At 35.8% G+C, this 12,390-nt stretch overlaps 1 protein-coding gene across 1 annotated transcript; it reads left to right on the top strand.

The window, feature by feature from the left end:
• Positions 1–5,193: 5,193 nt before the first annotated feature.
• On the top strand, positions 5,194–8,191 carry LOC141482094 (uncharacterized). The gene is made up of 3 exons (XM_074174682.1): positions 5,194–5,805; positions 5,898–6,026; positions 6,089–8,191. Exons 1-3 carry the CDS (start codon positions 5,742–5,744, stop codon positions 7,378–7,380), a joined length of 1,485 nt encoding a protein of 494 aa, XP_074030783.1. The 5' UTR covers positions 5,194–5,741; the 3' UTR covers positions 7,381–8,191.
• Positions 8,192–12,390: the final 4,199 nt, after the last annotated feature.

Raw genomic sequence — 12,390 nt, 5'->3', positions numbered from 1 at the left:
ATCTTATTGCATAAATTGTCTTACTTAGTCTATTGCACATATTATTTATATGTTCTGACCATCTTAAATTTGAATCTATATTTACCCCCAAGAACTTGACCACCGATTGTTCGTTTATATTCGATTTATTGATTTCAAAAGTTAAATATTCTGTTTTTTGTTCGTTCAATATTAACTCGTTTGGTATAAACCAAGATTTTGCTTTATCTAAGATTATACTCAGGCTTTGTTGCGGGCAATTTAATTCATCAACTGTTTTACTCAGCGTTGCATCATCTGCATACATTATTGTTTTAATATTTACTTGGCCCATGGTATGTGGTAAATCGTTAATATATATAAAAGGAAGAATAGTGGGCCCAGGATGGAACCCTGAGGCACCCCTCTGATTAAATTCATTCTTTCACTCCGCGAATCTGTCAGTTCTACTACTTGGCTTCTTCCTTTTAAATATGAGGCTATTATATCAGAGCAAACTCCTCTGACTCCATAAAAATTTAATTTCTCCAAAAGAATTTGATGATTTACACAATCAAAAGCTGAAGTAAGGTCAGTGAAAACACTTATATATTTATCTTTGTTATCAAAAGCCATTTTTATGTTATCTGTTAGGGTGTTTATTGCCTGGGCAGTAGACATGCCTCTTCTGAAACCGAACTGATTTGGACTGAGAATATTGTTCATTTCCAAGTAGTCTACTAATTGATTATACAGGGTGTTTCAGAATTCGACGGACAAACTTATTCCACGTCATTCCTCTTGCAAAATGATGAAAAATGAGGTAGGACATGTGTGTCCGGAAATGAGCCGTTTCAGAAATACAGGGCGTTGAAGTTGCAAAATAAAAAGACCCTTTTCGTCGTAGATCCCGGACTAAAAGGAATAAATTAATGAAACTCAGCAAATCGATTCCGAGCTAGAATGTGCTTCCTCCAGTGGTATGTTTGCTTCAGTATCAGTAGCCAGTGGCGTTCCAGCGGGGTAATAGCTTATATTTCCCCCCTTATGATGAATGATCGCAAATTTTATTTGGGGTCACTTTTTTCAGATCACAAAGTCACTCGAAGATCTGAGAACAATGAAAACATTTCAACAATGAAATCTATTGACAAGCACGAAAATAAGCCTCAAGAGTTATGATTTGTCATTACAATATGCTAAACATAACAAAAATTGGTACGATGATAGAAAACCCACAATAATTACCATCACTTGCAAGCGCTAAATTAATGGTAAAATCATAAAAGAGTTCAAATAATTTTGGTTTTGGAATTTCGATTATTTTAATCGATTATTCCCATATAAGAATGCACGTATCAGTTCAACTCAATTTTTCTCGAAAACTACTGGTTCACAGTGAATGTTTATTTGGTTTTTACGTAAAATTGATCAAGGAATTCAAAAAAAAGACGGTTGTGGATATAAAGTCAGTGGCGTAAAAAATAAGGGGGGAAATATAAGCTATTACCCCGCTGGAACGCCACTGGCTACTGATACTGAAGCAAACATACCACTGGAGGAAGCACATTCTAGCTCGGAATCGATTTGCTGAGTTTCATTAATTTATTCCTTTTAGTCCGGGAGCTACGACGAAAAGGGTCTTTTTATTTTGCAACTTCAACGTCCTGTATTTCTGAAACGGCTCATTTCCGGACACACATGTCCTACCTCATTTTTCATCATTTTGCAAGAGGAATGACGTGGTATAAGTTTGTCCGTCGAATTCTGAAACACCCTGTATATTGCCTGTTCAATCACCTATAACTATACTGTGGTCGCACTGTATTATTCACAGTCACGACAATATCTAATCCAATCCAATTGACTATAGTTTCAGCTGTTTGGAATTTTTCTATATTCATTGTTATTTTCTTGTCATTTTTATTTTTAGGTTACGTGTTATTTTTATTGTTAGATGCCACTTAATTATTTCTTACTCACTGATTTTAAGTCTCACTTTGTTCTTCTTCAAAAATGCCTCGGAAGCGAAAATCTGATCTATTTAAAAATTCATCGCAGGCCCGTGCAATAACCAGCTGTCGCACCCTTACGAACGAGAACCCCCAGAAGTCGAAACTTGTGCGACTTAAGGATTAACGAGGTCTTACCTTTAAACGTGTGATTCTTAACACGGGTTGTACAATAGCAAGTGAAAATCGATCGTTCACACTAGGGCTTGAACCACCCATCAACAGGGCAGTCAATTCGAGTGAGTGAACAGAGCACCCACGTCGAACCGCCTGGCTACCGACCGGCTGCACGAAATCAAGAGTCTTCGGTTCATGCAGAACTGAGAAGACAACAGCAAGCACAGCGACAAAGTGTTGTGAGAGCCGCTTCAGGCACAAGTTCGTTCAGAAAGACAAGCTGAGCTGCAGGTAGCTAGAAGAGCGATAGAAACGCCAGAGCAATCGCAGGCGATTGCTCTGGCGTTATTTTCTAATCAAATCGACAACATAATTAGCGCTGAAATTCCAGATCCAAAAGGAGATAAAAATATCTACGATATCAACGGTTATTAAAAACACGATTCAAGGTTCCTGCGTATCTCGCAATCCAGCATCACCTTGCATGCAAAATGGCAAATGTACAAAAAAAGTAGATATTCTCGAGAACTGATTAGAGAAATAGTTCACAGTGATAAGGGTTACCCGTTATATAGACGAAGGGCGCCTGCTGATGGTGGCAAACAAGTTGATATTCGGACTCGCAGTGGCGAAATCAAGAGTTTTGGTAATAGCTGGGTTGTGCCCTATTCGCCTATTTTGTGTAAATTATTTAACGCCCACATTAATGTTGAAGCCTGCAATTCTGTACGTGCGATTAAATATATTTGCAAGTATATCAATAAAGAAAGCGATCAGGCGATCTTCAATCTGGTAATGAAGGTGTTCAATTGAAATACAAACTTATCAAGCAGGAAGATATGTCAGTAGTAATGAAGCAGCATGGCGGTTGCATTCCAGCGTGTTTTTTTATGAGAATACCTTTCACGACAGGATTTTATATCCTCCTAAGGCCAAACTGACTGCCTTTTTCTACCTTTGTCAGAATGATACTTTTGCAAGAACATTATTGTACTCTGAGGTTCCCCGTTATTATATCTACATGGAACACCTCAAAGAAAGAATGGCATCGTCGTGTTCAATGTACACCTGTTGAAAATCAACCTGGGATTAAAGCATCGGACGCTCTTGGTCGTGTCTATAGCGTACATGTTACAAATTTCGAATGCTTTTGTCTGCGTATGTTACTGCATCATGTTAGAGGTCCAACTAGCTCAACAGATCTTAAAATTGTCAATGATCAGTAATGTCAAACATACAGAGAAGCATGTGAAGCTCGGCGATTGTTAGAAAATGATAATCATTGGGACGAAACTATGGAGGAAGCCGTACAATGTCGATCACCAAATAAAATTAGGGAACTTTACGCTACGCTTTTATCTTCTTGTGATCTTTCTAACTCTTTGGGATAAGTAGAAAGATAACATGGCCGAAGATATTTTACATCAACTGCAGCAAATACATACAGATATGACTTTCAATGAAAATATCTACAACGAAACGCTAATTATAATCGAGAACAAGGTTTTTACAATGGTTGGAAAAAAATTAGATGATTTTGGAATGCAAAGTCCTCGACGAGACAATCGGGATAGTTTTAATAATGAAATTGCTCGAGAACTAGATTGTGATTTCATAGCATTGCAACATAAGTGACAGAATTAGTCCCTCAATTACTTCCAGAGCAAAACCATGTTTTCCATCAAGTTTTACGTGAAATAAACTCCAATGGTGGACTCTTTTTTCTCAATGCACCAGGATGACCGGAAAAACTTTTTTACTTAACATATGATTAATGTCCGTCAGAAAAGACAAACAAATAGCAGGTGCTGTAGCTTCTTCGGGACAAACCCTCCCAGTCATTCAGAGAGGGACACCAGCAGATGAAATTCAAACAAGTATTAAATCATCATGCTTATGGTCGAAAGTTGAAAAACGAATATGAGAGTGTATCTTCATAATGATGTGGATTCGGGACTTTACGCAGAAATGTTGTTGAAAATTGGTGATGGTTGTTTAGACGTTGACGCTGAAGGTTATATATCACTATCAAAAGAATTTTGCAATTTAGTAGAAAATGATGTTGATCTCATTGCTCATGTTTTTCCGGAATTGCAAGAAAATTTGAGTTCTGATCAGAGGTTGTGCGCAAGAGCAATATTAGCACCAAAAAATGAAGCAGTTTCTAGAATAAACACTGACATTTTAAAAAAGGTGCAAGGAGAAATGAAGAAATATTTATCAATGGATACAATTATGGATACGGATCTAAGTACTTCATATCTTGTGGAGTTTTCAAACTCATTAGAACTGTTGGGTGTACCGTCACATAAACTTCAATTGAAACTGAATGTACCAGTAATGCTTATGCGAAATATAAATGGTCCACTGCTATGTAATGAAACAAGGCCTCGGATAACAAAACTGGGGCAAAATATACTTGGTGCTACTATTTTAACAGGTGTGGGTAATGGAAAAAGTGTTATCATACCTCGGATTCCAATTAATCCCACTCACCTTCCATTCCAATTCAAAAGGGTTCAGTTTCCGGTCAAGCTCAGCTTTGCTGTTACTATAATACTATATACTATATATACTTGCACAAGGGCAAGCATTAAAATATAGTTCTCATATTGATTCATTTCTATTGTACTGACACTTATTTAATGGCATAAATGCGAGCGAAGCCGTGGGTAAAAGCTAGTTTAAAAGATAAATGAGGCTCCACAAGGCGGTCACTTGCAAAACCAAGCTTCGACAACGACCAGCCAACGCGATTCGTCCTCTATCTTTCATTGCAAGGTAACTTGATGGATTTGTGATTCAACATCAGACAGCGCTGAAACAACAGCGTTGAAACAACCCGCCATCAATCATCACTGGTGCTAGGCTGAATCACTGTGTGAATCACCATCTGTGGAATCGATGGCAGACTCAGTTTTTATTCTGTAACTAAAGGGTAGAGTCATCTGCATACATAAAAACATCAGCAGTATTAATAAATGTTGGTAAGTCGTTTATGTAAATGATGAACAATAGGGGACCTAGCACTGAACCCTGAAGCACTCCATGTTTGTCTTCTATAGTTTTTAATGTCTTGTTATTCAGTGATACATACTGTTCTGCCGTGTGAAGGTAAAGGGCAGTAAGTAACACTTTTGCCAAAAATCAGATATTGATGTTGCATACCTAAGCAGTAACTGCGCTAACTCCACACATGGTTTGGTATACATTTACGAATCAACTTAGGCCATAAATCGTAAGGCAAACGGCAGTAACTGACGATTTGGCACCACAGTGTTATGGTAATAAGCAGTATCTAACTCAATAATACATTACTGCTGTTTACCTACACAGTTACTCCTAAGATAATTTCAAATGTGAATGTAAAAAGCAGTATCTACTTTCTTCATTTGTTACTGCCTTTTACCTCTACTTTTGTATATGTTGTTTGTATTATTTCAAGACACGAGGAAGTATTTTACCAGATACTGCTTTTGTTCTAAACGTCACATGACACGTTTTGTCCTCGCATGAATTTGCGCAGGCTTCAACTTTACTGTGGTAGTTAGTTGCTCTCAGTTTCTTGGCGTGCGTAGACATGCGAGAACTTGCTCGGTACGCCAACTAACATTTTGAAATATACTTTGTGTTTATCAAGAAGTTTCAAATAAAATGTCACGGGGCAAATATTTAGTTTCTTTGGCAACAGATAATCGAACGGAAGTATTAGCTCAAGGTATGTATATTATTGAAATGAAGTAAATAGAATATTTTATTGGATTATTTAGACATGTTCATACAGAAATCCAATATAATTTTATATTTTAGACCTTACAACACCGGACTCAAGAACTTTAGCTAATGAAGTTCAAAACAAAGAAGAAATAGATGAACCTATTATTATTCAAACAACTACTACTGAAGCATTTTCTTATGAGACAGCATCTTATCACAGAGGTAAGCACATGATTTTTTAATGAATGTGATTCAAACTATAAATAATGACTTCGTTATTTCAGAACTTTTACAAACATCGGCTAAAAATGCACAAAACGATGAAGAAATTGGTGAAATTACTGGATACTCTGACGATTCAATTGTTGATCCGAATTATCAACAATCTGAGAGCTCAGAAGATAATACAAGTTGCGAAGCTAATGAACATGAAAACATGAATAATGAAATAATCTGTACCCGAAAAAAGAGAAGACTAAGGAAAAATTCAGAGAGGAGGGAAAGGGATAAGAACACTCATCAATTAAGGAGCCCATGTGCATGCAAGAAGAGATGTGTGGAAAAAATAAATGAACAGAGAAGAGTAGCCATTTGGAATGAATTCTATAAAATGGATTACAATACAAGAAGATCTTGGGTACATGGTCGAATTGAACAAAAAGGTAAAGCACGTTCAACAACGAAGGTGGAAGTACGGAAGAGAAGTAGATCTTTGATGTATACGTTACCTGATGAAAACGCACATTCTCAGACTATATGCAAAAAATTTTTTTTGAGAACTCTTGGCTATGACGAAAAAAATGATAAATTCATTACAACGGTTTTTAAAAATTTGGCACCGGATAGCATAACCCCAAATAGAGACAGACGAGGATTAGCAGCACCGAAAAATAAGTGTAATCGTGAAATTCTGCAACAACATATTTCATCCTTTCATCCATGTATAAGTCACTACCAAAGAGAACATGCTCCTAACCGTTTGTATCTACCTCACGATATCACAATTAGAAGTATGCATGCTGATTATCTTCAGAAATTTCCGCAAAATAAAATTAGCTATTACACATATCGGAAAGTAGTGTCTGACATGAACATAAGCTTTACAAAATTAGGAAATGAGGAGTGCGACCACTGCATGATGCAGATTCAGCATATTAAATCGCATAATGAGGCAACAGCCACAGTAGTAGAAGTAGACGAAAATCTTAAAAATGCAGAAGGTTCTAATGAATATGAAACAACACACAGAAATAGTACTGGTAAAACTGCTACTACTGATCTGAATCTGTCAGCTCTGGAATCTTCAACTACTAAATTTCGAGCCTCTTGTACAACATGTATGAAATGGTTACAGCATATTGAATTTGCCAAATTAAGAAGAGTAGAGTACAGGAAAGATGTGGCAAGGAAAAAGATAGAAACCGAAGCAGTGAGGAGTGTAGACTTGCAAAAAGTAATAATGCTGCCAAGGATTCCCGCAAGCCAAAAAACATTTTTTACAAGAAGAATTGTAGTTTTTCATCTAACATTTGCATCAATGACAGATGTGAAGAGTAGAGACGTTAAAAAAATATAGCAGTTTTATGGCATGAAGCTGTGGCTGGTAGGAAGAAAGAAGAAATTGCATCTGCATATTATAAAGCTTTAGTTGAAGAAAGAGATTACCTTAAAGTGATGTATTGGACAGACAACTGCTCTGCCCAAAATAAAAATTGGTGCTTATACACCATGTTTGTCACAATTATAAATTCAAATGTAATAGCCGCGTCTGAAATTACCAACAAGTATTTTGAGGCTGGCCACACATTCATGAGTGCGGATTCTGTTCATCACGGGGTGGAACAGAGCATGAAAACTACAAACAAAGGTAACATTTATGACTTCAACGATTTTGTCAAGGCCGTAGAAAATTCCAATGGGAGAAAAATGAACGCAATATGTTTGACAAATGATGATGTTTTGAACTGAAAGCCTGGAGATTCAAAAGCCAAATCCAAACAAAAAGATAGACCTTTACTCTGCGATATATCTGTGGTTCAGTTCAGACGAGGGAGCCGATTATTATTTTATAAAAACAATATTGATGACGAAAAGTTTAAAGAATATAATTTTCTTAAAGTAAATTTCAAACTAGAAATTCCCAATAAACTACGGGATAATTCTAGAGGTGTCTCTACACGAAAGAAACAAGGCATAATTTCGCAACTATGTCCCCTCATGCCTGAAAACAGACGACAGTTCTGGCTTTCATTGAGAGAAGCTGATGTAGAAGATTTGATAGATAACGACGATTAATTTGTTAATAATATAGGTACCTACTGATTGTTTTCTTTTAGTGTCATGTCAATGTTTTTTTGCTTTGCTTTATAATAAACTGCTTGATTCATTTTGTATTTGTTTTATTCATGGAGCCGATATTATTTACATGAATCTGAAATATTACTTACTTTTACTGTTTCGAATATCATTTTTTTATTGCACTACTTTTAGGCAAACAGCAGTAACTGCTGATTTCTCCACAAAAGCCAAAGTAAGAGAATTTTCTCTTTTGTGAAAAAATAATACATATTCAATAACGATATTCAATGTCTTTTTATTTGAAATCAAAATAAAAATAAATTGCGTAGAACAAAAAAGACTAAAATGACAATATCTCGAAATCATTATCATTGCACTTACTGCTTTTTACTTTAACACGGCAGTGTTGTCTTTGATAATAGCTTCTATTATTTTTGAGATTATAGGAGTTATTGTTATAAATCTGTAGTTGTCACAATTCATCAGTTTTCTTCAGAATAGAGGTTGCTCTCCACAGTTTTAAGTGTGATGAAAACTCTCCCTTTACCAGGCATATATTTATCAGATGTGTAAGAGGTTCTGCTAAAATTTAAGGGATGAGTTTTATTATTTTCGAAATGATATTGTATGCATCCATACTACAACTATTTTTTAAGGTTCTCAAAAGTGTTAAAATTTCGTTCTAGTTCGTGGGTCTCAGGAATACCGAGGTTTTCACGTTCATTTTCAAAAGTTCCTCAGCTCTCAGATCGGTGGGAGGTATCGTTTCAATAATATTGTCAACCATTGTGGAACTATATTCCCTGAATTCATCCGCAGTAAGACATGCGTTTTCACTACTGTAAGTGGATTTCCCTCTGATCTCATTTACTATTTTTCATCCAGTTTTTGAAACATTTTTACTATTTGTGAGAGCACTATCATACACATCCCTTTTAGATTTGTTTTTTTTCTGTAGTGTTTTTTGCTGAATTATATAAGTGTTTTGATTCTGGATTCCCCGTCATTTTATAAATGTATTTTTTTGTTTTTTGTTCATATGATGTTTGAACTCTGCTATGCCCATTTCACTTATTTTCCTGATTTTTTTTTTATTTTTGTGTTGTCCCAAACAGAATTTGTATTTATTTTAACACTGATAAATTGCCCGAAATAATCTGATATGTCCTCTCTGACGATTCCAAAGTCTACATAGCTGTTGAAATTTACACAGATGTTATCAATACATGTGAAACTGTAAGTTATGAACCCGAGTTCGCTGACCGAGCATCACTCAGGGATAGAGTTACATCCGCTGTTCCAGACGCGACTATATGCTAAGTCGGCAAAACATAACTTATAAATTATTGTTAATCTAATAATCAGGCATTCTTGTTACTTCGCCTGAACTGTAACGTTGTATTTGTCCAAAAATAAAGTCTTTTTAAAAAAGTATTTTCGTATATCGCATACGTAACTGGCGCAGTCGGTAGGATAAGTGCAGTTTTTTCGTCGGAAATACACGGCATCGAAACCGATTTCGGACTAGAAAAACGTGGGTTTTTACTCTTCGGCACTTATCGAGACTTTTAGTGACTTTCTTCGTTCCTGTGCACCAAAAAGGGATTGAGTTAACCTGAGGGCCTAAGGAGGAGTCCAGACATTTCAAACAAAGCAGATAAGCTGGTAACAGAATCACCGGAAGATTGAAATACATTGGTGAGTCCAAGTATCCTTTCTTTCCTCCCCGAATTCTTTTTCCCTGGATAGGAAAATTGGAATTATTTAATTTTAGTTAAACAATTAATAGTTTTAGAGAAACTTTATGAATAATAATCAAACAAATTTAGACGAGTTAATAGAAAGTTTCAACAGTTCTTTAAACGTGTCTAATTCCATATCTGAAATCATGGTGAATAATAATCCAAGTCAAACTCCGCCTGCTCAAACGGTAAACCCAACAGTTACCCTGAGCATGTTGAAAATGTTTGTCGATACGATACCTAATTATGATGGTGATATGAATACTTTGACTAGCTTTATATCAGCTTGTGATTTTCTTTTTGAAACATATAGTAATACAAATGATCCTATCTTGGAAAAATATTTAATTAGAGCAATTCAAACAAAATTAATCAACAGAGCTCAATTATTAGTAGGTTGTAGAAGTGAATTAACTACTTGGGATTCAATAAAGTCCGCTCTTGTTCAATGTTTTGGTGATAAACGAAATCTTGAATGTCTAGAACAAGATTTACTCATGTGTAGACCTCTAAGAAATGAATCCACTTTGGATTTTGGTAAAAGGTTACAAATTTTGAGAAGCACTCTTATACAAAAAATAAATTCATTTCTTGACACAGAAATGGATGCTGCTACTAAATTAATTTATTTAAGACAATACCAACAAATTTGTTTGAGAACTTTTATTAGAGGTATATCAGGTCCATTACAGAGCTTGATTAGAATAAAGAATCCAGATTCTTTAGAAGCCGCTATGACTTACATTATAGAAGAAGAAAATTTTCAATATACCCAAAATCTGTTTAGAACTTCCATAATGCCTCAACATACGAAAGTTGTCACAAGACCGCAATTTCAAAACACGCAAATTTCAAGATTTGCAAGCCCACAAAACATTCCTCAAAATTTTGGAAATAATCAACAATTTTCATTTAACACTCCAAATTTCAACTATGACACCCCCCAAAAACCAAAATTCGAAACGAGACATTCAGCACCTCAGTCATTTTCTGCAAACTCATTTCCCAGACAACCTATCAATGTTCAGCCACGACCTGTCCACAGAAACTTCCCAACAAACAGACAAGTCTTTGGTCCACCCCCAAATGTCTTCAAACCTACAGGGAGGACACCTCCAAATCAACCAGAACCAATGTCAGTCACATCCAGAAACACATTCCATAGGCAACCGAATAACCCCCAAAATAAATTCGCACCATCAGGTCCTCGTAACTTCACGTCTCAGGAAATTTACCAAATTGATGAAGAGTCGCCCGATCTTCTAGAAAATACTAATGCCCCAAACGACTCTGACAATATTCCTGATAACTATGACTCAGAATTTAAACATGACTATTACACTTACGACCACAATTCGGACGTAAATCCCCAAACTGAAGTTTATGAAAACCCTGGAGATTTTCCAGAAACCCCTGAAAATTTTCAGCAGTTTGGCCACACCAACCACGGGACATAACCACTGAAATGTACACCGAAATAAACAATAGCCTACCCTATATAGAAATACTTGACCCACCTATGAAATTGTTAATTGATACAGGGTGTTATCATTCGATGATGCGGCCCTCTATTGCCGAAAAATTCTTTCCAGAAAGTATTTATCATAGCCCCTCCAAAATTAAAACAGGTATAGGTGAAAAGGAAGTTAGATTCAAAGCTGATGTTAGGTCTTTTAAAGAACTCAATTCAGACCAAATAATAAAATTCATTCTATTTGATTTTCATTCATTCTTCGATGGTATTTTGGGCCTGGGAGAACTACAAAAAATGAATTTTTGTGTAGATTTGGTTCAAAATTGTTTAGTTAACGAAAAAGTTAAAATTCCAATACTGTTTAGAAATCCAAATAAGGAAGCTTACAGCGTAACTATTGATGCCAAGGAAATTGTCTCAGTGGAAGTCCCTGTTTCTCAATATTCTGATGATGTTTTAATACCCGAATGCAATTTTCAAAATATTTTCATCCCTGAAACACTCACGACAGCCAAAAATGGATTAGCTAGAATCGAAATTCACAATTACTCAGACGAATCAGTTTCAATAACTTTCAATGAACCAATAAAAGGTTCTCCTTTTTCTGATAATCAAAAAGAAAATTTTTATTTATTCCATTTCAAAAATTCTGAAGTAGAATCTCCTTGCGAAAAAACTCTTGATATAACAAACCTAATTCGTTGCGACCACTTGAATAGCGAAGAACACTCTGCTCTAGTATCTCTTTGCAGAGAATTTTCAGACATTTTCCATAAAGAAAATGAAAAACTAACCTTCGCAAATAAAGTCAAACATGTCTTCAAAACCCATGATGAAATTCCCGTATACACAAAGTCATATAGATATCCATTCGTACATAAAGAGGAAGTGCGAAAACAAATCAACAAGATGCTAGACGATGGCATCATAAGACCAAGCCAGAGTCCATGGAGTAGCCCCATTTGGATCGTCCCAAAAAAGTCGGACGCCAGTGGCAAACAAAAATGGCGTATCGTAGTCGATTACCGGAAGGTAAACGAAAAGACCATCGATGATCGATATCCTCTTCCAA

The sequence above is a fragment of the Leptinotarsa decemlineata genome, unplaced genomic scaffold (assembly GCF_025532065.1).
Source record: "Leptinotarsa decemlineata unplaced genomic scaffold, Ldec_3_MD MMD2_P_RNA_scaffold_12, whole genome shotgun sequence".
In the NCBI taxonomy this organism is placed as follows: domain Eukaryota; kingdom Metazoa; phylum Arthropoda; class Insecta; order Coleoptera; family Chrysomelidae; genus Leptinotarsa; species Leptinotarsa decemlineata.
This window is presented reverse-complemented; position numbering and strand designations above follow the sequence as displayed.

Bases quoted from the DNA above. Each gene is read 5' to 3' on its own strand.
- LOC141482094 (XM_074174682.1), top strand. From the start codon at position 5,742: ATGTCACGGGGCAAATATTTAGTTTCTTTGGCAACAGATAATCGAACG. The intron at 5,806-5,897 runs GTATGTATATTA...TTTATATTTTAG, and splicing joins AACGGAAGTATTAGCTCAAG to ACCTTACAACACCGGACTCA. The intron at 6,027-6,088 runs GTAAGCACATGA...TCGTTATTTCAG, and splicing joins GACAGCATCTTATCACAGAG to AACTTTTACAAACATCGGCT.